The following is a 27,611-nucleotide window of genomic DNA, read 5'->3' as shown; positions in this document are numbered from 1 at the left end:
TATGAAAGATAACAAATGATGAGGAAGGCTCTGACTTAATAACATTATGGAAACACAGACTTATCAGATTTGAACTCTTTATTTGGCTCAGACCAAAACAATTAAAACTATCCATATTCAAGTTAAGTGGCAAATGTTTTTAACAAAATTTAATTTGCCTTTGAATTCAACTCTGGATTCTTAGGCCATTGAAAGTTCACATGGTCATTACAATAGATTTCCAAATTATACATGATAGGATCAAAGCCTTTTGACTCAAAGCAATGAGAGTAAAAATGTAGTTGTGGTTTGAAATTATTCTCACAAACGTAGGTGGTTAAGTGTTTGTGTGACACAGAAGTTCGACTCAACATAAGATCTGTAAGAACTTTATTCTTTCATAAAGCAGTCCACTGTGAACATGAACAACAGGAGGGGGAAGAGAAACATCCATCATCGAACAAGGTTTTTTTAATTATCGTCTTAAAAAAACCTGTTGTTCGTGACATGACAGGTTCAATGACACAACCTGTTTTCTTAATCTGCTAAAAGATTCTGCTTGATTACGACTGAGTGAATCACCCTGAGTAACTTTCTCTCTAATCGATGCCTCGGAGGCAGAGAAGTGGGCCGTCTCAAGACACCAACTCACTTCTTCCTTTCCCTTGAGTCTTCGGAATTTGTGGCAATTAAAAAAAAATTACATTTATTCGTCCCTCTCCATTTCCTCTGAATTACAAACACAATTAAATATTCTTTTTCTGTAGCGTCATTGATATTTTCTGTGTCCACTCGTCTCCTCTTCAGCCTCCTCAGCACTCATCTGTCCTCCTAGGTTCTCCTCGTCTCAGTCCCACTCCTCCTCGTCTCTGTAAGGGTTGTCCTCTCTCGGTGGCTCTTGAAACCTGATGTTTGCCAACATGTCCCTCATCGCCACCATAAGACGATTCACCTCCTGGTTCAGCTCCTGACCAGCTCGCGCCACCTCCATATCGTCCTCCTGCCTTAGTTCACCCTAAACAAGAGAAGAGACGGACATCTTTTACGACTGCTTCAAATATGAACCAGTTATTTGGCTCCCTCCAAACTTTCATTCTAATTACTATAAGAACGAGAGCGGATAGCTCCACCAAGGCCCAACCGTCCCCTTATGAAGCCAAATTCAAATTCACTAGATCCAGATTTTTATTTGGATCTGTACCAAGTTGCACACTAATAAAGAACAATCATCTTAACATGAATGATTTATTTCTTCAAGATTCATGAATTTTCCTTTGACAAATCAATACAAATGTAGAAAAACACCCTTTCTGAATGTTACAGAAAGTGAAAGAAAATCCCAGATCTTCCCCCTAAACCGGATCCAACTTGTTCAATCGCAGGATGTTGATAAAAAACATTTGTCCAAGTGTGTAATCAATTTGATATAATTTGTTAAGCTAGTAACACCGATTATCCCACTTGACTGGTGCATAATCTAACACAAATAACAAAACAGCAATACCAGGGTAAGCTAGCTTTGTGTTGATGTTGCTTTACAACATGTAACTTTATTTTAAGAGTAAAAAGAGTTAACTATATTTATGTTATCCATATCGTATCTCTTCCTCTCTATAAGTGGATAACATGATCAGGATGGATAGAACTGTCCGGATTGAAACATGCCTCGGGCCCAAGTGTTAACAATAAACATGTATAGCTCTGTGTGTACAAGTACTTGATATGTATGCATCTTAATGTAATGATTTAAGCAGCGGACTAACGGTTCAAAAATTAGACAAGCTGAGTGATTTTATATATTGAAGTAAATGTCTATAAAAATGGTGAAGGGTACATAAACAGTCTTTGCATAACACCTCCGATCCCGACTACACACTGTCCCATGTTTAACAAAGATCCCTTGCTTGGACACAACGAGTCTTTATGTTATTCAGCAGTACACATTATATCGCAGGCTGTTCGGGAAATTATTCTGATGGAAACATTTTGTTACCAAAATGATATAAGGGTTCAGTATTTGTTGCCCCTCGGCCCATTCAACCGAGACTTACATAGAGACATAAACATTTTAATATGATTCTACAGACACATTACACAGTGCTGAGTCTGATAATGTTTTTCTTTATAAAAAAAAAATGCAACGTCACATTCAGCGCTGCCTTTGAAATGATTTTGACATGTCATGGTGGGATCATGCTTTGATGCATCTTTCAACGACATAACCGAAATGATGCTGTAAAAGAATATACATTCACATGGCTCCTCCTTCTGCCACCACTAAAGCAGTGACGATTTGCTATGGATTCTGTCTACTGTTTTATGAACTCATGTCAGATAGTGTCAGTCCATCTCCATCATGAGGCTGAATGTGGCAAACATGACAAAAACTACAGGTCAGTTCAAACGTGTTCAAAACTTTTTGATGACCATACGAGTCCTCGTACTTGTTCAGCAGAGTTTTTCCAAAGTGCCCTCTGTTGTACATACGAATATGTGTAAAATGCCATCAATACTACTGTTGTGTACAGTACTACTGCAGTGCTTTCAATACTCGGTTATGAAGCTCTGATGTGTTGAGATGTTCACATAAAACTGTCACAAGTGAGTTCATGTTTTTGTCCGTTCGAAAATGTGCGCAACATGTTCAATTGACCTGGACAGAGGATGACAATCCTGCTTCTCACCGTCCTACTTGACATCACAGAGTTTGTGGCCAAATGGCCGTCCTGTGAATCTGTCACACATTCTCGGCCAAACAACAGTGTGTTCTGGGGGAATGAGGCATACGCAGATAAAGTTAATGAGTGAAAAGATCAAACACTCATTTGATGCCGAGTAAAATACGGACCAAGGATGAGTCAAGGAGAGCAGCAGTTTATTTAGGTTGCGCAAACCGAGGTTATAGAGAAAATTATCTCGCTTTTAAACTCTTTAAAATATTTTCAAAACTTGTTCAATAGAATTTTTCCCAGTCAAGGCGGCTTTCACTTTCAGGAAAGAGGCGCCTGAACCGTGGCCACAAACAAGTTTGCATGAATGTTGTTATTGTTTTAGGTCTTCAATGACACATAGACAAATGGAGGACAGAATTAACTGCAGCAAGATCATATGCTTTTTTCCCCATTGTCACTCCCTCAGGGGAACCATGAGGCTTTGGAGGAAATGTTTCATCAGTCAAGGATACGTGTTAGAATGTTTTCCCAGATCTTCTGACAGTTCAGAAAAATCCAGCAGCCCTAAGGGTCCTGCCATAAATGGGTGTATCTGTGAGTCATTTCAATAACCAGCAAACTCAACCTGTCTCCGACAATGAGTTTGGACTGGAAGCTCAGGGACAAAGGTCAACTCAAAGAGTATCACAGCAAAAAAAGAGAACTTGTGATAACATCTGGTGACACCTTTTGGAGAAGTTGCACTTCATCATGATTAATAACTGACTCCGTGAACTCACACAATTTTAAAAGAGACAACTGAGCTTTATTTGAATGTGGGGCTTCGAGCTATTAATCACATGATGTCCCCACATGCACACCATGGGTTCTTTATTCATGTCCAAGATGTTTTTTCTATTATTCAATAGCGGCAGCAGAGAGATTTGTCTTTAAATGACATCACCACAGTTAAGCTCATGGAAGGACTTGCTTCAGTAGGGTGTGTTGAAGATAAAACTTAATTTGCATCTTCCATAAAACTACCTCCCAACTCCTTGTGTCGTGCATTAGCTGTGTGACTTCCACTGACATGGTGTGACACCAGTTTATCTGAGGATGTACAGTGAGTCGCAGCACTGAGACGCCAATGATCGTTCTCTGTGAGAGGTCTCTGTGCTTGTCATGATCGATCTGACGTGCTGAATTTGACAACACTGACCATCATTGGCATAAAAGGAAGCACAGCAATTTGGTTTAAGTCCTATTTATCAGATGTACTCAAGTTTTGTCCATGTTAGTTGAAGATCTTAATAGATGCAAAAGTTAGATGTGGAGTTCCACAAGGTTCTGGAGTTAAATATATTCTAATCACATTATTCAATCTTCCTTTAAGCAACGTTATTAGGTTTAAACCCCCAGCATGCCATAAAGAAATAAAGCCCTGGATTGATTCAGTGTACAGTAACATTATATGATCTTATTGTTACTTTAATATTACCCTTGCCTCCAGAGCCACCTTAAGGATTCTTGGCAGACATCATAAAGCAGAGCATAAGCTCGAGCTCACTGTCCCCTCTTACCACACCACAACATTGTATTAACAGTAGACTGTTGCTTCGTAGAGTCTAAAGTAGAACAGGAGCCAGACACCCTCTCTGTGTTTAAGAGTGGGCTTCCAACCTTCCTTATTGAAAAAGATGATAGTATAGTTGGGGCTTGCCCTGACTTCAAATGCAATAAGTGCATGTCACTAGCGCACCATCTTCCCTCTTCCACTTTCGAATGTCTCTCCTTCTGTTACTCAAATGAAACTATAAATGACTTTTTCCCCCGCTCACTATAGAACCGCGGATCAGGTGTTTTTTTCCAGCCCTACCTGGTCTGGTCGAATCAACTCACCTGAAGGTTGAAGTTTGGCAGCAGTGACCGGAAAAACAGCGACAGTGTACTCTCATTGGATGCACCAACATACTGCCTATATTCAGACACAAAAACATACAGCTCATTCAAGTGGATGGATATTTGTATGTTCTCTGACACTATTAGGGAATTTCATGTACAAAGATGTATAGCTCTTTTACCTCTCAGGTCGAGTATACGATGTGACTGAGTCCAGTGGAGGTAGAGGGTCAAAGCCCATCACAGGCTGAGTGGTCACCTCCTGAGGATGTCAAATAAATGATATATATATATATATTACAAATATATTATTTGTAATATGTTCGTAATCTGCAACAGCTATTAGTTAACACATGTACTATTTGTAGAATACAGGATTACAGCGAGTTTTAAAAACCAGTAAAATTCCAAACATTATTCAAACTACATAAAATGTCTGGCCTCCAACCTTTTGTCAACAGTCTAAAGGAGAGGCTGACCATAAAAGGGTTTAGTCTAATTGCTGGAATCTGTTCTAGTGGTGGTGACCTGTCGTAGTACGGAGAACATCAGGAGTCATTACAGTTAAGAAATGGAACATCAACAATTTGTGTGTGACGCAACTTCACAGAAACAAAATAAATGTACCTTGGAAAACATTGCTTAGTGTGAGTTTGCAGGTATTTTATAAATACAGACATTTTTCTAATCTGATTAATTGATCTTTAAATCTCATCTCCATTGGTGAGTGCATGACATTGTGGATACATTGGATTGTGTTACAGTGGTTGTTGATCATTTCTTACAAGAGGCAGACTTGAAGTGGCTTCCTTGATCTCAGAGAGGAGGACGTGGCGATGGATGTTCCTCGGTGCACTCTGGTACCTCTGCTTTCTCCTACAACACAATTACACATTGAAGGTGAAGGTGTTGAGTACAAGTCTTTAAGGAGGGTGTTAAGACCCAGTCACCGGGTAACCAATCCTAAACACAAATCCTTAAGGCTAACTTACTATACCTATATACCTGGGCTCTGCTTGTCAATTTGGAGAATGATCTTTGACGATGTTACCAGTGACATCATCGGTTGGGTCTTAAACATGGTAACCATAGTAACAGCAAATAGTTTACAGTTGCACTATATCGTTTAAAATAAATAGACACATTTCTGATGATTTCCTCGACAACCACTCATCTAAAAATGTTTCTAGTTAAACTTCCTTGGATCCTCAACAATACATCAGCTACAGTTCATCAGATTGGCAATTGCTGAGAAAATAAAAATGACAGTCACTCAGAAAGAAAGAGGGAGATTTCTCCATGAGAGGGTTGACATCTCTGTTACTGCTTGGCAGAACTGTGACTTGTGGCAGCAGAGGAGGTCCTCGAGGTCTTACTTGTTTTGACAGTCCACCACGAGAGGGTCTTTGGTATCGACTCGATGCAACACTTCCTTCACGGACTCTTCCAACCAAAGCATCACTGCTGCCTCCCTCCACACACTGCAGCTCCTCCCCACATACAGACTGGTCAGCTCAGCCAGAGCTGGCGGCTGCCTACAGACAGACAGGGGAGGATGACTTTTTAAAGTTACAATTGAAGAAAATTCATGAAAAGATATATAGCATTAATGTATTTCATACATCCTACCAGTCAAGTTTTACAACAACCAAATTAGTTTCTAGTTTTTATTTTGACCCAAGAAGACCAGTTAGTTTTTTCTGACTTGGCAAAACACTAAACCCCATTCTCTAAACCAATCTATCAACTGTAGAAACGACTTTATCAAATCAATCAAACAGTTGGCAAAACTTTACACACATTTTCATTCACTAAAGACATTTAGCAGTGAGGTGCACATTGACACCGAATGAAACACAGAGGTTTCCGAAGGTTAAACACAACTAACACCCTGTTCACATACTTATCACACCATCACTCAAAATTTTCACACATGTCAAATCAGGTTATTTTACGACCGTACAATGAATGCTTTGCTCAGACATGAGCAGAGAGGACCTTACCCGGCAGAGCATCCTGTTAATGTGAACGTGACCTTTAACTGTGGTCAAAGAATATACATGAATGGTTTATCAAAACCAGTGTTTTCTCAGTGTTTGCCTTCCGTCAAACACTCCCCTTCCAAACCCTATAGCATGGCTGTGGAAAGTGTATATAGATATAAACCACTATACCCTGGAAAATGTCCTCAATGGATGTAGGAAAAAAAGGCCATAAAAAAAACTTGAAAATACTGTAAATTTCTTTGAGAATTAAAAATGTTCAGGGGTTAAATTTATTTTTAATTTATAGCTTTCCTGCAGCCTAGGATGTTAATCGAATCAATTACTTTAGATGCACCAACTTCTGTTGATTACTATTTAAAATATCTTCAAACTTAAATGGCATTGTAGATATTGTTTTATCTGTAGTAAAATAAAGCATTCAAAATATTGAAATCATGTATTATCGATAGATCTAATGAAAGAGCTCATTTTCATGGCAATACATGCTGGTTTATGCAACACTTAATAATACTTTACCCTATTTGACTCTTTGGCCCAAAGAAAACATGTGAGGCGACGGTGGCATCTGGCTGCACAGTGCACAGATCCAGCAGAGGCATCAAAACTGCAACACAGATACCCATTTACAACTTCCTAAATGTCAATGTCAAGAAACCCATACTATTTTACAGAATTTAATCATGCCATAGACGATGTGAGAAAATGAATGAAAGTTGTTAAATTCTACATTATTATTTTGATGGTAGTGGTTCCCTGTTTTACCTCCAGGGAACATGATGAGGGCGTTCTGCAGCATTACATCGGCTTTGCGTTTCTGTTTGTCACTTTCTTCAGGATCCATATCTTCTTGCTGACTGAGATGGAAATGACAAAGTGCAGTGGAGAATGCAAAGTTGGGCAACTGGGAAAGATTTCTGTGCTCCTGAAATGAAAAAGGATACATTTTTGCATCAGATCGACACATGAACATCAAACTACAATTTATAACAACATGTACAAAAAGCACTTATACACATAATAGCACTCTTTACCTCCCAGTCCTGATATAACTGGAGGAGGGGCTGGTACTCTCTGGACCGCAGCATCAGGAAATCAATGAGCAGGAGCATGCAAAGAGGGTCAGAGTCTGGGTCCAAACTGAAAAATAGCAGGAGACAAGAAGAGAGGCAAAAGGTTACTGCATGCACTTCACTAATAATAAGAGTCATTAGGAGATGACACACAACCAGAAAGAGCAGAATATGTGGTGCCATCACATGAACGTTAATTTTACTATTCCGTCAGAGGTAAAGGACAGATTTTTTTCAACTATCAGAAAGGTAAATATCAAAAGGCATGTCATTATTTTAATTGCTGATCATTTCTCTATTTAGTGTTAATTTAGAATGGAGGTGTCAAGTATTGAATGATCCTATAATTCAGTGCCAGTTAATCCCTACTTAGTCAAACCCTGTAGACAGAACTGTTCAGAAACTTTCTTTTCTCAGAAACCCAGAATAACCAAAGGCTGCACTTCGGCACCTGATTAACATAAATGTGCAGTTTCATGACATTTTTTTTTTTTTAAACGAAGCGATAGCAGAAGGTCGGACATACACATAAAAACAAAGAAGACCAAACATCTGAAACCAAGCACAACTCAAGTCTCCCCCCACTCTGCAGGATGGAACATAAAAACAAACTCTAAACATGTCTTGGTGGTTTTACAAGGCAACATTCATCTTAAATTCTAATGTTACCAAAATATACAACACTTCAAAAACCCCAGAGGATCAAAAATGTCACTGTAATACTATTTGCTTTTAGTGTACAGACCCGTGCACACTAACAAACAATTACTGATGTGATTATTTTCTCTAAAACAGTGGACTTGCAGGGTTAATCATATCAAACAGTAAATGTGAGGCACTTCTTCAAACTGTGCTTTCAAATATTCTGTTATAGATCACGTTTCCATTAGAAGCATTGATTTAATCAGAGCAGTATTGAGAGGGACAGCTGTCAGCTTTTATCCCCAACTGCTGCCTTTCAAAAAGGACCAGAACATAGCTGTCATGAGGTCAGGAAGCCAGAGTTCGATGGAAATCACAGATAAGCACTGAACATTACATGGGCAGCCTCTAAATCTCAAGCTATGGCAGACAAATGTTAGCAATGTGTTGGATACGCCTTATGTAAGTGGTGTCTGTAGCAGCATGACCACAAGGTTTTATGTTGATATATGAGATTCAAATAATCGCCGTTAGCGAATTTTTTTATTGCGAATGTCAATGTCGTTCTTAATTTATACTGTCATGGTCACACAAATTAGGCTGTACTTCATATTAGGCTGTACTTCATTTAAGAAACACCATCCTCAATAACATAAAACATATTGCGAACTTAAAACACCCTGTCTCAAGTAAATGCCCAGTTGTTTTCCACTAAGTGAATCATTATTAGAGATACTTTATCATCATGTCAATCGAAATACAACAGACAAAAAGTTCCATTTCAACTTCTCCTGTGTCTGAGCAAACCCAACAGGGTACAACTGTAAAAATTAAAAGTTGAATTGTTAATAAGTTTGTGAAAAACTTTTGATAATATTTGTTGAAATCCTCTTTCATGTCCACACCACCTATTACTAAACTCTTCTGTGGCTCACACAATAATGTAGTAAACATGACCAATGAGTGGTCGGTGTTCCTGTCAGACACTTAACAACCTTCCTGCCTTCAGTGTAGGAGGCTTAGCCCGCTGAGGGAGAGGTGATAGCCAGAAGTTACCAAGCAAACCATAGAAGCATGGGCTTCAAGCAGTTGTCAGGCAGTTTCTCATTCATGTGTTTTGGGGACGTATTTTTGACAAGATGGTCGATGGGAGGGGGGTGGGATGTATTGTTTGCATTTTTTCAAAGTGTAGCATGTCTTTTTTTAGCTTTTCCTTTTCCAGGATACCAAACCCTGCTTTAAGTAAAGAGAACCATAAGAATAGAATAAAAATACAGAGAGTTACAGCCATGGCCCCAAAATAAGAGCCATATTTTTCAGAGACTTAGGTATAAAAAAATTGGGTGTTTTATATTTCAAGAATAATAGAATGCCAATTCATTACAACAGATATTCTTTTTGAATGGAGCACATACCAGTGTAGCCAGTGCTAGGCTATAGAGTGTTTTGGAATCTGTTTGCAGTGAGTTTTTCGGATTTAATCAATTAAGTGTTTGGTTAGTCCAATTTAACCTCTGGTTTATGAAGGCACAGACAAAATAGATTTTTCACGAGCAGAATCAAGCCAGAAAAAAAATTATTTAAGTCACATGATTATGGGCAGATGACAAAAGTTCAGTTCAAATCCATTCGCTAATTTAACCAATGTTATTTTGTCTGGCATACAGTGGTAGCACTCACAAAATTGTGAAAGACTATTTAAGGACATCGCACTCCCTTCATCACTGAGTGGTTGTTCCCCTTACTTCTTGCTCATGTCTACCATCACAAAGGCTCAGCCCTCCAGAACCATGGGGAAAACCCTGTCTAATAGCTGAGTTAACAGTCTTTGAAGACTATTTTCAAAGTGCAATGACTGCTCTCTGTGGTTACTTTATTCAAGGAAATGAAAGTTCTTTTTGTTTAACAAAAAAAACCATGTGATCATATGAAATAATTCACAGTGTGTATCAAATCATCAGACAGAAATGAGTGTCCAAACTCCCACCTTCCTTATTTTGTAGAAATAGAGATAATAGAAAAGATAGGTTTGTCTCAAAGAGATCACTGTGGTACCGACTATTAACTAATGTGAGACCAATGTTATTGGTCAACATTTAAATGGAAAAGCGCAAGATTATTTTCTGTAATCTTTTGAAAAATATTATTTCTGACTTTATACCGTGTCTTTTTCCCAGAGCCAAAGCCTTTCTCTTTGTACCTTAAGATCAGTTTGCAGTACTCCAACGCCGTCCTTGGGCAACCGCGCTTCTCAAGGAACATCATGTGCTTGTAAAGAGCCAGATAAAATGCCCTGCAAACAGAAAATGATTGAATCATTAAATTCCTTAGTCCTTAGAACACAATTTAGTCTCTGAATGATGAAAGCAAGATGTTTACCAAACACAACAAAGAAGGAAAAAGGAGCAACCAACCTGTTTTCTGGTCTTAAATAATCCAATCTGCTGGTACCCGATGTCAGGTTGAATATAGGGTGAAATGCGCACTCGAAGCTGTACATGGCCCTTTCTTAAAAAAAAAGAAAAAGAGAGAAATAATTAGATTTATTTTCTATATTGACAACATCCAATGTTCCAGCTCACAATGTGTAGCTTAATTCCAACACAGGTATTGTGTACAGTGATGCAGAAGCTGGACAGAGAAAATTACATTGGGCCTCATTTACCAATATCTGCTTAAGATTTTTCTTAAATTTGTTCTTAAGATAAGAAGTTTATTTATTAGTCCCACAATAGGTTAAGTTAGGTTAGGTTACCTTATTTGTACCCGTAGGTAGATTGGTTTTGCAGCCAAAAAGAGAGGAGGCATCCATCAAAACACACAAAATGTGCCAAAATTCTTCGACATAAATAGAGAATTGGATATGGCCAAATGTGCAAATCTAGCTATAACTCATTCAAGTGAACATTTGCTGGTGGAACAAAATAATTTCTGTAGTGTTTTTACCCCTTGGAACTGTAAATCTTCGACCAGAGGGTAGAAACCGAAATTCTCCATGCATATGCGAGTCATCGTTCGTAATGGAGCTGGCTACTCTCTGTACCTGTCTGGTGCACAGGGACTCTTGGCTCATCTGAGGCTCACCAATCAGACGACTGGACCATTTCACAAAATAACTCAATGGGGAAGTTTGCCTGATTACAGCAGCAAAGAAAGGTTAAAAAGGTTTCCTAAGAAACTCTACATCAGATTGTCTCCACAAGTTACTAATTAGCATAGGTCAACACCCAACAATGCAAATAAAAGGACATGAGACTGAAGGACGTGTGCTCACAGAGAAATCACAGAAACTGAGAAGTAAATGTCATGAGTCAACTGACGGTCGTCGGTGGACGGCCTTATTTTTCTGTCTTATGTTTAAGTTCAACTGATGTCCTGTTATCAAATGAACCAAAGAAGACAAAAGTCCTTTGTTAACTTATCTCCCTGGTCGTCTACATAAACTATTTTAGCCATCTACATGCAGAAAGGGTCCTGCGATAATAACACAGGTATTGTGGTGTGCACCAAGCCTTGACTTTTTAACAATGGCTGTTTTGTTGATTTATATTGGAGGGGGATCAGGGATTTGATTTGATTACTTTAGGCAAGTTATATAAATAGATTATGTCAATCTAAAACATTAAGTGAACCCTATACACTATACGCAATACAAAACCTAAAAATAACCAGCGATGCCCACAGCACCTAAATGAATGATATTATATTAACCAATTTATTTATTTTTAGACAAGGATTATTCAGGTCATTGGAGAAAACAATCTATGTGACGAATTAATAGTAATAAATGCATAGTACATGCGTGATCCTCTTAGACATGATGGAAAAAAGACAGACTTAAAAAGCATAATCATGTCTGAAGAGGAGCTGTGATTTCATATCTATGCCTAAATCTGGTGTCTATATAGGAAAAAATAAAGAGTTTGTAGATTAAGTGGACAATGTCAAAGCCAGACTTGTTGTACCGAAATTAAATTAAGTTGTTACCGTTATTGAAACAGGCTTCTTTTTTGAGCCACAAATAAAATCTGTGTTCAGCTCAGACGAGTAAGTCTGAAGGTTAGTATAGTTACTGACTTAAATATATGAGTAATGGCAGGCCTTAAACGCATTTTTTGTCTCATCTTTGGTTTAGAAAAGTCAACATTTATGAAGGGAGCCGATGATCCTCACCAATGAGATCCCTGGCCATCTCCTGGTCCTCCTGTATGCGGCAGACGTCAGAAAGCTGCAGTAAGGAGTCAATGTGGTAAGGATTGAGCTGTAGAAGCGCCTGCGGGCAAAAAAAGGGACAAGGGTGAAACTGACAGATCGAAAAAGACGGTTGATAAAAGTGTTTATCAGAGGAAAGTTGATTGAAATACATAAATTAGACTTTCAATTTCAATAAATTCAATAAAACAATTTCAGGCAGTTAAAATATTTCTTCAAGATTATAGATTTGTCCAAATAATGTCTGTTTGGAAGTGAGAAACAACCTGCCTGGGGGGACTGTGTCAGTGTACGCCATCTTACACAGAGAGAGCAATTTTATCTCGACAAGTCCTTCACCATTTAACCACAGACTCAGTTGCCTGCAGTGTTCTGATGTATGATAAAACTCCTTCACAGAGTTGTAAATAAATGTTGCTGCCATATGACTTTGAGAGATATGCATATACCACCACAGAGTGAATTGACAGAGTGCAGTGAAAAATTTATATTAAATCTACAATGTATATTAAAAATCCAAAAATATTTAATACAGAATATTCTGCCTCTGTTCATTTTAGTTTGCATTTAGCTTTAAGTAATTGTCTGCATATATAAGAAACCCATAAAGGCTATATTGATTTATTTTTATTGGAACGCGAGTCCTCACGGCAGGCGCTGTTATTTGGTTGTTCATCCATTCATCCACTACAAATGAGGATATTTTATTTTACCACTATGTTGTTGGGATCCATGGACTCTACAGCATCCAGGAACTTGAACTGTACTTGTTGATAGTCCCGACTGTGCTCATAGGTGAAGTAATGAACGCCATCCTTTGATTCCAGTAATGTCATTGAGATTCCTGTGGAGAGCAGAGATATAATTATCTTTCAACACATTTTAAACAAAGTTACAACGTGCTTCACAGAAAGACAAAATTCAAAAGAACATAAGAGAAAGGCAACACAAAGAAAGAAAGTGAAGGCCGAAAGGAAGTGAGGATACAGTGGCTTTATGAATCTCATTACATTTTTCAGTTGGCCTCCTCTTCACTCCTCAAACTGAACTCAATGTGAATAACAACTCTCAATAAATGTGGGGAAAACATGGGATCTTTTGTGTATTAACTAATGTTGAAATGAAAATCCCTTCTGAACTACTTAATATTTAGCAATACATGTTTAGGGGATTAAAAAAACAAAACATTATTTATAATATTTCATATTTCAGACCATTGCTGTTTGTTTGCTGTTTTCACTTTGAGCTGACCCTTAATTCAAAGGAGTAAAATCACAGCATCTCAGGTTGTGCCACGGCTGATCAACAGCATTATTTACAGATAAGCATGAGAAGACAACCTAGATTTTAACAGTGACGCAATGCTCTTTAAACATTAGGGAGATCTGACTAGTGGCGAAGCCAATAGTGTTAAAAGCATAAAGTTTATGAGAAAAAGTTTTTGCCTGAACTTTGATAGAGGAAAAAGTCTGAGTGAGCCAGCAAATGTCTGAAATAACATTTCCGTGTATTGAAATGGCCGGGTTAGCTACTTTGACAGCTGACTACATCATATCCACCCATAGAATGATCAACCAACAGTAAGAGAATTGTATACTACATCAATGGAGGCTTTCAGCGTGAACACAACGAGGCAGTCTTTGTGATGACGTTAGTTTAACAAAAGTAAAATTCATTCTATATTATAATGGCTGCATGAACATCCAGGTCCAGGCAGTCAAAGGGATTTGGGAAAAATAAAAGCCCTTTACTTAAATTGGCTTGAAGCATTAAAATACACCAGCAACGTGTATCGGCTTATGCCGTCATCTGGATGTCAACACACCCTTATCTACCTGTGCGGCTGAAGCGAGGCCAGCTCTCCTTGGGACTGGTCATCCAGGTGCTGCGGTGAAACTGCCTGTTTCGATGTCGAGGTCTGGCAAAAGATAAACAAAAAATGAGAAGAACTTACAATATAAAGAGTTCAGGAGCTGAACTATTAATTTTCAGACAAACTCATAAAGATCCCCTGTTCTTATTACCTTTGGTCTCCGAGAACAGCTCGAGCCCCGAAATATCTCTTCAGCTCCGTCTCTGAGTTGAGATTCCTGATGAATTCACACACAAAACAGCAGGTTGACAGAAGACAATTTGAACCAGTTGAGGAAATATGGTCCAACGAACAGATGTTTAGATTTTTCTAGACAAGTCAGTCCGGAATCATTAACAAAAATACAGACTAATCAATGGTTACATGATTACAGTTTCAGTTTTGTGATTATTAAGAGGCAGCATATAGTATACATATGCCAAACTAATTAAATAAGCTATCCCATCCATGATAGTTTAGGAAGGCCAGTGTTCAAACACACACAAAAACATGTTTGACTGTCTCTTCTGTCAGTGAATAAGAACGTCAAATTAAGTATATAAGATAAGTTTGTTTTGCTTTGAACACAGATGATATGACTGGTTATTGTAATTGCTTGCTTACTATTTGGTGTGCAAAATATTTCAACAATTTCTAACCTATCATGACTCTGTGCTAATTCAATGTAGAACATCCCCAAAGATTAATAGGCTCCAAACTGTTTTGGGACACCATTTGTGTGGTTTCAAGCTCCACCACGTGGTGGCAGTGAGGCGTCACACTAATATTGAGAATGATCATATAAGCTGTGTAGCATTGAATAAAGACTAACAAATACAACAACAAAAAGATCGTGTCTGGATGTATTTATTGTGTCCACATGGGGTGTTTGTCTCCTCACCTGTGCTCGACATGTAACACCGATCGTCTCTCAGAGCCGCCCCAATATCCACACTGCAAACTCAGGCCATTGATCCACTCCACGTCCTCCCGCATTGAATCCATGTCATCGTCCAGATCAGCCTTTTAAAATCCCACAGAGAGATGGTTTTAAACACATAGTGAAGTAAGTGTGACAACATGTAATTTTTGAATGTGCTACAGTTTTGAATAGTGTGGGCTTCCTTTCTTTGTCTTTCAAAAATTGTTTTCTTTATAAATGAGAAAATGCAAAAAAATATATTACTAAAGTGATCAATTACAGGGTGGGTTATCATTTCAGTTTTAGAGCAGATATGACAACTTCTTAACGTACCAGTGGATCCTCTGACGTCACTTTTGTCTTCTTCTTTTTCTTCTTCTTTTTAACTCTGTCTCCAGACACAGACTATTAAAGAAAAGAGAGATGACAGTTTGAAACATTCAAAGATACACATTTAGATCGATAGAATATTTAAGTCAAAACAGAAGATCATAGAAGAAGAGGCCCCAACTACCTTCGCTCAAACTTTACCTTTGTAGATGTCTTCTGTGATTTGTCAGTGTCTCCATTTTCATTGCTTTTATTTCCATCTGGTTTCTCTGCCTCTTCATCTGGCGAGACCATCTCAGCGTCATTGTCAACATCACATATCTAATAAAATGTGAAAATGGCATTAAATCGTGCTGGCAACGAAGTTCTAGATGTGGTTAGAATATCCATAGCTGGATGAATCACTGATTTAAAAAAAGCTTTACCCAGCATAAAGACAACAACATCTTTCCCAGAAATTATGTCATGATTACAACAAATCCAGTACAACATCTGTGAATTCTAGATGTCAAAGTTACAGATACACAAACTCCCTGTTGTGAGCCATGGCTTATGGGTGGCATGAATAAAACGCAAGCATCATCATTGAGTGTAAATTTATGAATCACATCTCATCTAATATATAATTTAAATTCATCCTGTCCTGTACAACTGAAAGAATTAATTTCAAATCCTGGTTTGGAAAATGGGGTCTCAGTTTCCCTTTAGATCACAAAGTTATTTAAAAAAAAAACTGTGAATCTGAGCATGACAGAATAATGGGATGATAATGTATTACCAGTCTTGGTTAACTTTGATCGCTGGCTTCATAAAACAAAGCCCATGTTTTTTTAAGACAGGGTCGATTCAAATGTGAGGAATTCTTTGGTATAAATTAACATTTAATCACAACAAGCCTTTCCACCCACTTCGTTTCAAGTATTCAATTTCTGATACCATCTTTAACAAAGGTATGAAGGAATCCACAACCCATATCCATGAAATCTGTCCTCAACTTTATTTATCTTTATTAATTGTCTTCACATAACAATAACATGTTATTCAGGTAAAGTGTAGCTGGGGGGACAGGTTGGATCCTGGGGACGTTTTAAGCTTTTTGTCCAAACTGGACCACAAGCATCGATATGCACCTTGTTGGCAACACAATGACATAAATCATTTGAGCTAACAGCAGCTTTAAGGAGCCGAGCTAACACACAACACGGCTCGGTGTTAGCCAGGCTTCTCAACAGAGAGCTAGCTAAACTAACGCAGTAGCTAGCAACACGTCGTCAACTTACCACTTCATAAATGTTGCTGAAGTTCTTCTGAGCCTTGTTCTTCTTCCTTACAGGCGGCTGAGCGACATTAGCCACGTCCAGCTGCTCGTCCGCAGCCTCAGCCTGCTGCTGCTGCTCCTCAGGACCGACGCTCAAAGTTAGCTCCCCGAGGTCCAGGGCCTCCTGACCCCGCTGTTTGCCCCGGAGCCTCCGCAGAGCCCGGGTCGACATGGTCCGCTACTCCACGGAGACACGTACACTATGATGTTTGTGATTGAATTAGTTTGAGTGAGCTCACAGCCACTGTGTTGACCACTAGATCTTCATCTTGATCTTCTTCTTCGTCTTCTTCTTCCTTTTCTGATGATGATGATGTTTAACGGCGGTTGACAAACCACTTATCGGCGCATTACCGCCACCGTCTGGAAAGGAGTGTCAGTCAAACAAGTTCCACAGTGAGGCATGGCACCCAGTGAAGCGCATACTTCCGCCCACAGTTCCCTTATGAAACCACATTTAAATCGAATATAAATATCATTCACGTTAACATGTTAGATTTTTTCCCCATCAAGATCGATGAATGTAACATAAAGCTGGGTCTAAAATGAGCTGGCTTAGTTTTAATTTATATTTCAGTGAAGTGAATGAATTTCATCTTTCAGTATTTCAGGTACTCCCATAACAAATTGTTATTTACCTCCTGCGCAGAAATGAACTGCGAATAATTTAATTTAATTTAATTTAATTTATTAATTAAATTAAAAAACATTATATTCAACTTTTTTTAAATTTTCTTTTATATATCTTTTTTTAGAATTTGTTCTCTTTGCCCACAAACATATTTGAAGCATGTAACTTGTGTGTCACATGCACAAATGGTGGATTTGTATATCTGTGACAGACTATGTGAAACCTCACAGTTAAGAATGTGACTACATGCACACAAAATATGTCTGCAGCTGCAAAACTTTGTTTTTCGGCTTCAGGCCTGAAATTGTGAGAATTTCAGGCTTTTTTCCCCGAAGCACACAAAAGGTGAAGCATAACTGCAGAGCATTAAATTATTTTTGAAACCCATTTCATAATTTCAAACTATATATTATTTTCTACTGGATTGTATGAATTATCTTAAGCAAAATGTTAACTGCTCAGGTCTCTAAGTCTGATGATCTCTCAAGCAGAAAGAGGTGGTAACGTGAGTAAAAGTGCCTGAACAAGACTGGCAAGTTTTAAATCACTCTTTATTATAATCAGCCTTGATCCGAATGATTGTGAACATGAGACTATAGGACTTTAAGTTAAAAAGCATTCATGGATGTATAAAAACTCCATTCAGCATTTTACATTGTTGGTGTGTCTTACGTGTTACAGCCCCACAAATTAAAATGAGGAAGTAACATCTTACCTCCTCCAGCTGCTTCACAGGTCAGCTGTGACTGACAAAAAGAAAAATCATGTAACAAGAGACGAGACATGACACCAAGGTGAAACATGTTTGACAACTAGAAGTTACGCCAAATGAAATTGTCTTTTATTTTTCTGTCACGAGCAAACAATAGATTGCAATGTGACAAGAATGTCAGAAAAGAAACAGTTGAGACAAGAGCAGGAAATTCTGGTATATTGAAAGCCCTTGTTTGCGAAAGGGGGAAGTTGCAAATGTCATCACCGAAAATAATTCTGAGAGGGAGGATTGTAAAATCAGAGGCAGGAAAGTACCAACCGAAAACATGATAAGATTCAACAGGTTAATTTACGAGACATTAAAAGTAGAGAAAAAAATGATGTGTGGTCAATGACAGGCTGACACTGGCCAAATACGTGTCAATTTATAGCAAACAGTAAAATGTAGCTTTTCAGTATATTGATTAGTTGACTTAGAAATACAGAAATATAAAAGGGATATGAACACACGGTAATACACTATATACATTATACAATATAATGGGAAAACTATGCAAGACAACACAATACTCAACACAGCTTAAAATACATGGTGGTTTGTTCAGAAACATATACTGGTTTACACCTTAACCAAAGCAGTAAAAATACATGTGGTTGACACTAAGCAGCTACTTCATTTACGTGTATCTCCTCTGTGTTTTGTTCATCAGTAAAATATGTTTATGTATTGACATATTTCATTGCAGGTATAAAGGATGTTGTTCAGTCACCAGACTCACAGAACCTGGTGATGTCCCGCTGTGACTGGTTTTTAACATTTCCAAGCTCTCAGTGCAGATACTGGATGACACACAGAGGACGGGGCGCTGGGCCGGTTACTCATTGTCAGTAACAGAGAAAGGGTTGTCATAGGCGGCTCCTTCCAGGTCGTCCACCCGTTTCCTGTGCGTCTCTGGAGGAGGTCTCGGAGGTGGATTCTGAGGAGGGTTCTTCATGCTGTCCCCCGGCTTTCGAACCTCCTTCCGTGGCAGAATGGGCTCCCAGTGCTCGCCATGGATAGCTGCCTATAAAAGCGAGAACATGATAAAGAATGCAGGTCAGTAATGGTTGTGTGTATTGTAAATCCAGTTAAACATGATTCAAACTTAGGGTTAATTGCCAAATTTAGACCTGTTGAAGAATTCAGTCACACCCTTGACTGTCAGCTTTCATAACCAAAGGGCTGTGTCTCAATAGAGGAAACTGTAATAAAACAATCTCTTCCTTGTTACCATCAACCGGCCACTTACTTCCTTCAGCTCGCAACTTTATCAAGGTAGACAATATTTAACCTGCCTGACTGGAGAATAATACAGTGACTACTTCCAACTCACCGACAGGTAGATGAGGCTGGCGATGCCGAGGCAGACGCAACCGAGGACTGTGGCGAGCATGAAACCTCCAGGAACACAGATTCTGAAAAAAAAAAGACCAAAGGACACAAAGAGACTTTCAGAAGAAAAGACCAGATGACAAGGAATTCATCTTTTGTTGGACAGATTGAATGTCAATGAGAGGAATGCTGTTCAGCAGAGGAAAGAGTATTATAAAGTTCACTCACGCAGCATGCAGAAATGCTCTGACGTAGTAGTTCCTTGTCAATGGCCCGAATGCTTTTACAACCACAGTGAAGCAGTGCTGACCCCTGACGCAGAACAAGAATCAGAAGTGAAGAATGAGCATTGCAATATATAACTACAGATGATTATGTTACAAACATCTAAAATGTTAAAACATCACTCACGTTCTCTCCATGCTCGTGCCCTTGGACCTCTTGCTCCTGGGATACTCCAGAAGACACACAAACACTCCGGCAGCACTAGTTTTCTGTCAAGGTTGATTCATGTCACATGGTTCAATAGGTCACAATAACCATATGACTGACAGCAAATCTGAGTGAGTTTAAATAAACATTATTGGACCTGATGAATTTACTGATTGTTTCTGACAGAAAGGAACATTTGCAATACAGTGAGAATTCAGAGAGAACAATTACTACTGTCATGTTCTCCAGTGTAAAATAAATCATAACTCTTGTATCTCGATAGAGGCAGGCACATTTGAGACTTATTATATATTAGTTTAAGCCTTAAATCCATAGAAAATGATGCCAGGTTTAAATGTTAACTTTGCACACAGAGGGTATTTCAGCTCCTATCGATGCTGTTTCCATGTGTCAAGTATAACATACTATAAATATACATGATCTTGTTAGGTTGTGGCATCAATTTACTTTCCACCCTATATTTGAGCCTAAATCTAAATCTCATTTGTGCGTTTATGCTTGTGATGTATGAATTCTTACACAGCATGGTATTGTACATAAGTTTCACAATGTAGCAACATAAACGTGTCTCCTCTTTAGAATATGTTAAATTAGAGTTATTTGTTTTTATCCAAAACCACTTACAACTAAATCTTACGTTCAAAGAGTTATCTTTTCAATAAGATAAAGTATAGGAAGATATTTAACTGGGTTGTTATGAATTATGAAAAGTATATGAAGGATACACAGCGTAAGCAGCAAACTGCCAGCCCCTGAACTGTCCGGCCACCCCCACAATACCTCCAGTGAGCAGAACTGAAAGGAGCAAACAGGAAGATGAAATAAAAATGAGAATACAACAAATATAAGTGTGAAAACATACACACTTTACTTGACTCTCAACAAAGATACAAGCTTGTGATGAAGCAAACATTTACTTTAAGGCTGCGAATTTAAGTTTTCACTAAAATACATATAAAGTTACAGATGCATGTAAATATCTAATGTTACAATGCTGAAGCAGAATAATAACAATCCAGGTTGGAATGTGGAAAAACAAAGAAATACTCACTGAGTCCTGAAGCCAGAGCCTGCTCATTGGCCCACATCGCCCACTCTATCTTACCCATAGTGTTCACCTCCTCAGTCTCAGTGCTCTGAAACACTCTGAAAGTTCCCTCACTGACTCGCAGCTTTGATCGACTCTACAAGGAAGAAGATGTGTTTTCCGAGATGTGAGGTGTGTGCATGTGCGAGCGGGGGGAGGGGCTTCGACAAACCACCACGCCCCATTTGACGTCATTTCCCAAAGGAGTGAGACAAACCAGACAGGTAATCTAACAATAGAACAGGTGGATTTGGAGTCACTTTTAAATATTGATGGATTAAGTCTAAACACTTTTATAAGATTTGTCCATCAATGGAGGAATGAGTGAGTTCTCAGTCAAACATTTGGCCAATCGATGTGTTTTCAAAGCACATTTGGCTTTTACACTTTTTAATATGCTCCAAGTTTCAAAACTAGAAGTAAGCAGCTTGGCAATGTATGTAAAAGTATGTATAAGATGTTATTTTCATGTTTTGTTGTCATCTGTTTTATTTATCTATTTATCCAGGAAGCTCCCATATCTCTTCTGCCAAGAAGTCCTGGTCCTGTGTTTGCTTTGTGTGATCATCGAGGCATTTACAAATTCAAGTGGGGACAGATAACAAACAACACATGTAAGACTCAGCAAATAAACTGAATCACCCACACAGAGACATTTGGGAATCAGTGGTGAACATGAATTATGTAAAATCACATTGTTTTATGAAACATTATATTAAAAGAACTTTAAACTTGCCTACAGAGTGTAATTCCAAGTTAGTTCCATAAAGAAGAAGCTAAATCTAATCTTGTAATGTTATGACAGTATAAATTACTATGCCAAAACAACAATGAACCACATTTTACTGACGAAAATATATTTTATTCTATTTTACAGAATAAGAGGAACATCACTGAAATAGGTTCTGTATGTTTACAAGTATCCATTTATTGTCAAATAACCATAATAATCAGACACAGCATGGAATCATAACCATCCTTGGCGAAGGTAATAACTGTCTCTTAGAAATATTGCAAGCTATGAAAACATATTCGAAGAATACAGTGTAGTGTAAAGACTGAGGGAAACCAGTTCAATTTGAGACATGAAGGGAGAAATATAAGCACCAATAGAGGTAAAAGAGATGCCTGGTGTTTGTAAAGAAAGTTATTTAGGACCACAATCGGCTTCTTTACTGCTCTGGGGAACTTTGCTTCTTCAGGTCTGCAGGGCATCATGCAGTCTTCTTAGGCAGACCATCAGATCCAAGCAGATGCTCAGTGGAATCCTCCACAACACACGGGCCTGGTCCAGCCTTGAAAAACAAAACAAGATCCGACTTTAACCAGAGAAGCCTCTTGAAGTGTCTGAGTGTTAATGTCTAAAATACATCAGAATTAAAAGCATGAATTACATCTAAACCTGAATAACAAACGTCAAAGACTGGACTGATTCTCTACTGTTGTGTCTGTAAAGCAGAAGAGCTGATGTACAATACACTATGTGCTACAATACTCAACCAAAGTAATGCAACATAGTGTTACATAAGCATGTTTAAAGGAAATGCAGACATGAATCTAATCTTGTGTGTGCGAGTGTGTGTATGTGTACCTTGGTACTAATAATGTAGCTTATTCCCTTCGGCATGGGCTCTAGACCAATCGCCTGCTTTAGATCCTCAGAAAGTGAAGCACAGTGACCTGGAAGACCCTTAATAAACCTGTAGAAAAAGAAAAAAACTGAGAGGGCTGAAAGAAAAACACACCTTAATATTTACAATAGTACAGAAAGGTACCTATCAGAGAACTAAGAGGTAAAGTCCAGGAACTGTTAACTCACTGTCCTCCGTTGGTTTCTGGGGGAAAGAAATGCTGGACCACCTGGATGAACTCAGGAACGTGCTGCTGTAGCGTGAAGATCACTGCGTTGGGCCCTGCGTCGAAAGTGTAGGCCACCTAGAAGGAAACAAACCGATGGGGACTGTCATATAAAGATATAGAGTTTCTCTGTTTCCAAGTCAGGAGACTACGATATAAGTTTCACATATTTATTACAACAGCTCTGAAACTCAGCTGTGAGAACAGACTCTCTGTGGTAGTAATATAGAGCTGAGGGGGCAACAACAGTTACCCACACTGTGTGAAATATATTATTACAAAACATAGACACCATCACATACAAATGATGTTTGTAGTTTGCATTGTTTGCTCTGAAGTTGTATAATGCTATGTTTCTTTTTTGCAGTGGACTGAATCACTCTTAATCAATTAGAAAATTATAATAAAGTGATAACAGTTTTTAAATTGCGTCTGTGGGCGGCTTCGGCTGAGGGGTAGAGTGTTCATCCTCCAACCTTAAGGTCGGCAGTTCGATCCCCAGTCTGACCCATCTGCATGCCGAAGTGTCCCTGGGCAAGATGCTGAACCCTGAATCGCCCCCCATAGAATAAGAAAGTACTGCGAATAGATGCACTGTATGAATGTGTGTGTGAATGGGTGAATGTAAAACTGTACTGTAAAGCGCTTTGAGTGGTCATGAAGACTAGAAAAGCGCTATATAAATACAAAACCATTTACCATTAAACAATGTGTTTATATGCAGTGATAATTGTATGGAAAAAGGTACACAGACGGTGATCTAGATGGACGAATGTAACACTAGATTAACAAACATGTTCCTGCCTCAATGTTGTCTGTCTTCTAGGAGCTGTGTCTCCGAGCTGAGAGGTCACTCACCCTGGTCTCCCCGTAGTGCCTGTTATATCGATGCACCAAGTTGATGACCTGTCGAGACACATTATTGAGGTAGAAGATTGGAGGGTACGTGTCGAGGCAGGTGGCGTGGAACTGGTTACTGTCCTTCATGGTCAGCTCAGCAAACGCAGTGAAGTCCTTTTTCTGCACCGCTTCGATCATCTCCACCATTCGGCCGGGGACAACAGACTCAGCCCGATGCTGCACACAGAGGAAAGAATGGAAATACACCCTCTTGTGAGTATCAGTCAACTGGGTCTAAATGCAACGTACTGACAGTGATGTTAGTATATTTATTCATGCGTGTTGGAGGGTGAACACATTACCTTTAATAGACAGCTAGTTTGTACACTGGTTTGCATCCCAGAGCTGCTGCCCACTTGTTTACGCTCAGCACTGGCCTGTGAGAAAAACACATCAAATTACAGCCGTTGTAACTTTGTACTAATCTCATTTACAGTGAGGACGTGAAGTACAAGTTTATGTTACTATTCTTATTTATACAAGTACAAACAACAGGCAAGTGCTTTTCAACGTAGAGAACGTATGTGCCAACACAGGCACACGTTTAGTCTTTCATTCTCCCACACACACACATAATCACACTTACCACAAGAACGAGGATTCTGAGCTCAGGCCAGTGAGTCTCTGGTTCCACCTGCTGCGCGAGACTGTCCTTGCCGTCATCTTTTTCCCCCATGATCCACTGCACGAAACCCCCATACATACTCCTGCAGGCGCTGCCTGAGCCTTGCCGAGCGATGCCAGACAACTCCCCCTCAATGCCAAACACCTGAGCCAGAGTGTAAACTGCAACAGAGACACAAACTCTTAGTAGTTTGTCAAAACTAAATTTCTCCATGAGGTTAATTCAGGGGTGGGCAAACTTTTTGAGTCGCGGGCCACAATGGGTTCTAAAATTTGACAGAGGGGCCGGGCCAGGACCAGATGGATGGAGGTTTTTTTTGTGAACTAATATAAATTACATGGAAAAATCATTACATGAAAGGATTTGGCCTTTAACAAGTAGCAAAGCATTTATTTGCAAGGCAATTTAACAAATACTCGACGGTTGATGTTGTACTCTCGGCATATCAGGCATACAGCTTTCGATTGGATTTCATTTTACAGAAGGGCTCACAGGGCAAAGCGAAAAAGTGAAGGGAGATCATGTGCCCTTTCCAGCCCTATACACCTAACTCCTGGTCAATTTACTGGACGCTTTTATCCAAAGCGTCTTACAATAAGTGCATTCAACCCAGAGGGTACAAACCCAGAACCACAAGCAAGAAAGTACAATTTTTTTTTAAATAAAGCAAAACTACAAAGTGCTATAAGTAAGTGCCATTCATTTTTCTTTTTTTATATTTGGAAAAGTTCGGCGGGCCGGATTAAAGAGCCCGTACTTTGCCCATGTCTGGGTTAAATGATACTTAAAGGGATAGTTCAGTGGAGGAGTAAAGTGTTTTAGTCCACAAAACACCTTTTGAATTTCAGGAGTAAACGGTGTAGTTGATTAGTGACCTATCTTCAGACGTAATAAAACCACAGAAAAAACGTCACATGCCTCCATACTGCTCGTGTGTTGTCATACAAATGTCTGGAAGCCCCAACATTCCTATTCTACTGGAAACAAGGTATTTTCCACCTTGTTTTAAGCTTAAAAGTCCAACAGAAGTGGCTAAGCTGGCGGACATTAGCATTTCCGACGGTCCCTGAATGCACCTCATAGAAAGATATAAAAACAAGATGACAATGACCTCGATGGAGTCGAAAATTTATGTCAGGGCTTCCAGACACTCTGACGAAACCACAGGAGCTGTATGGAGGCATGTTATGGTTTGTCTGTTGTTTTACTAGGTCTGAAGAAGGACTCACCATTGACTTCAACTGTATTGGATTCTGCTCTAACAATGTTTACCCCTGAAACTCCAGAAGTGTATCAAGGACTCAAACTTTCATTATTGGATTAACCATTCCTTTAGGTTTGTGCAACTATTCACATCGAAGAATGGACAGAGGCAACACAATGTAGTTTGTAGGCAACTGTTGGGAATTAACATTAGTGTGATTATATTCCATTAATTATGATAGTTTTCTCACCTAGGCAGGCGAATCCAGCAGCGGAGGAGGCGAGTCCTGCAGCAGTGGGGAAGTTATTAACTGAGCAGATGTGGACTTTCTGGGACAAACCGGTCAAATTCGAACCAGGGTCTCCATCGTTACGTCTCTTCCGCGCCAATCTTCGAACTGCGTACAGAACACAGAAGAAGGACATTAAACTACACTCTCTGGGACTGGCAGAGGATGAGACAAAACAGACAGGACTCACTCTCTCTGAGACAGGACTGTATTCTTGGATGGGTTATGTCCTCCTCTTTGCCGTTGAGCCATATTCGATCCTCCTGGAATGATCTGCTCGTTGCAACGGTTGTGGTTGTTTTCAGCTAAACAGAAGAAACCAAATATTTTACAACACGTAGGACACGTCGTGCACAATTCAAAAGCACCATCAATCTTTTTTAAATTGGGATCATGTATTTATGCTGAGTTATTTGGTAAGTTAGCTTTTTACAGCAACCTTGTCACATGGTTGTTGACACTTTGCCCAGACACCAGCTCTGCTCCGAGATATTTCAAGGTTTCTGGAGTCTTTATAAGTCTTAATATGATTATTTGTTTTCATCCCCCTTTGACTTTTTACATATTTATCTCATCTATTTTATCCTTTTGTGTTGTTATTATAGCTTTATAACGTAAACGTTATACAATAACGTTGTATTTCACAGCAAACATCAGTCGGTTGTGAAGTGCTTTGAGCTGCACTAAACTGTATGAAAGATGCTTTACAAATAAAGTTTGATTGATATGAAAGCAGGAAAAAACACTCATTCACTGTTGCAGCTCTGGACAGGAGCAAAAGAGGACATCTGGAAAACCTACTGTTCTCACACAAACACAAAGACACACACACACACACACACACACACACACACACTGTTGGTCAGATGGTTGTTGACTTAAATACCTGGTCTTGGTGCAGTGTGACACTCAGGGACGAGTTAATGGGGAGAATTAGTTCTTCAGCTCTCTTCCCCCCTGAAAAGCACACGAGTTGAACACACAGTAAATTACCGAGCGTCGGTGTCGAACTGTGTAAATGTGTGAAACAACACAAGTGACCAGTGTTTACTAATACCTGACCCCCGGGTCACACTCAGGAAACACACGTCTGTTCGTTTAAACCGGGTTTGACCCACAGCAACAGAGGACATACTCACAGTATTTGATGACAGCGATGTTCACAGGAGCGCAGCAGGTCACTGTGTTCGGCTTCTCCATGTTTCTCTCCAGGCACAACCAGTGAAACCAGCAGTTTGTAGTGTACCGGTACTGGTGCGGTTCATCAGTCACTGTCGCTGCTCCTCTCGTGTTCTGCAGCTTCCCTGTCATCGACTGGAGCGTTAAGCTGTCGCCTCATTGGCTGGTGTTGAACATGTGGCTCAGGCGTCCACCAATCAGAGACGAGCCGTTTTGATGGAGGGGACGTAATAGCCAATGAGAACTCATCTGACCACGGTCGTGCGAAAATGGGGCAAGGATAGAGACCGTCCCCCTCACACACACACACTGTCTGCTGTCAACTATTACACATGTACAATACTGTCATTCTAATATATATATATATATATAAAGACACACATATACAAGCGTGAATATACATTAATAAGTACATGTGA

At 39.2% G+C, this 27,611-nt stretch overlaps 3 protein-coding genes across 3 annotated transcripts; all 3 read right to left on the bottom strand.

Moving 5' to 3' along the window:
* Window positions 1-352: 352 nt before the first annotated feature.
* Window positions 353-17,188, bottom strand: tcf25 (transcription factor 25 (basic helix-loop-helix)). Its single transcript, XM_053421381.1, has 18 exons — window positions 16,844-17,188; window positions 15,765-15,884; window positions 15,567-15,638; window positions 15,213-15,334; window positions 14,484-14,549; window positions 14,295-14,377; window positions 13,173-13,303; window positions 12,421-12,520; window positions 10,662-10,755; window positions 10,448-10,540; window positions 7,567-7,672; window positions 7,298-7,457; window positions 7,052-7,139; window positions 5,906-6,064; window positions 5,315-5,405; window positions 4,712-4,791; window positions 4,530-4,605; window positions 353-994 (listed from the first exon to the last, which is right to left on the bottom strand). Exons 1-18 carry the CDS (start codon window positions 17,051-17,053, stop codon window positions 827-829), a joined length of 2,019 nt encoding a protein of 672 aa, XP_053277356.1. The 5' UTR covers window positions 17,054-17,188; the 3' UTR covers window positions 353-826.
* A 1,143-nt stretch (window positions 17,189-18,331) lies between these two features.
* LOC128440005 (cytochrome b-245 light chain) lies at window positions 18,332-21,273 on the bottom strand. The gene is made up of 6 exons (XM_053422571.1): window positions 21,103-21,273; window positions 20,777-20,846; window positions 20,010-20,084; window positions 19,827-19,910; window positions 19,600-19,681; window positions 18,332-19,290 (listed from the first exon to the last, which is right to left on the bottom strand). Exons 1-6 carry the CDS (start codon window positions 21,158-21,160, stop codon window positions 19,102-19,104), a joined length of 558 nt encoding a protein of 185 aa, XP_053278546.1. The 5' UTR covers window positions 21,161-21,273; the 3' UTR covers window positions 18,332-19,101.
* A 705-nt stretch (window positions 21,274-21,978) lies between these two features.
* On the bottom strand, window positions 21,979-27,324 carry mvda (mevalonate (diphospho) decarboxylase a). Its single transcript, XM_053422558.1, has 10 exons — window positions 27,153-27,324; window positions 26,900-26,970; window positions 26,204-26,318; window positions 25,975-26,121; window positions 24,482-24,681; window positions 24,198-24,272; window positions 23,854-24,072; window positions 22,958-23,073; window positions 22,730-22,838; window positions 21,979-22,433 (listed from the first exon to the last, which is right to left on the bottom strand). The coding sequence occupies exons 1-10, from the start codon at window positions 27,322-27,324 to the stop codon at window positions 22,353-22,355; spliced, it is 1,305 nt and encodes a 434-aa protein (XP_053278533.1). The 3' UTR covers window positions 21,979-22,352.
* Window positions 27,325-27,611: the final 287 nt, after the last annotated feature.

The sequence above is a fragment of the Pleuronectes platessa genome, chromosome 1 (assembly GCF_947347685.1).
Source record: "Pleuronectes platessa chromosome 1, fPlePla1.1, whole genome shotgun sequence".
NCBI classification, from domain to species: domain Eukaryota; kingdom Metazoa; phylum Chordata; class Actinopteri; order Pleuronectiformes; family Pleuronectidae; genus Pleuronectes; species Pleuronectes platessa.
The sequence above is the reverse complement of the archived record's forward strand: the minus strand, read 5'-3'. Positions and strand labels throughout refer to the sequence as shown.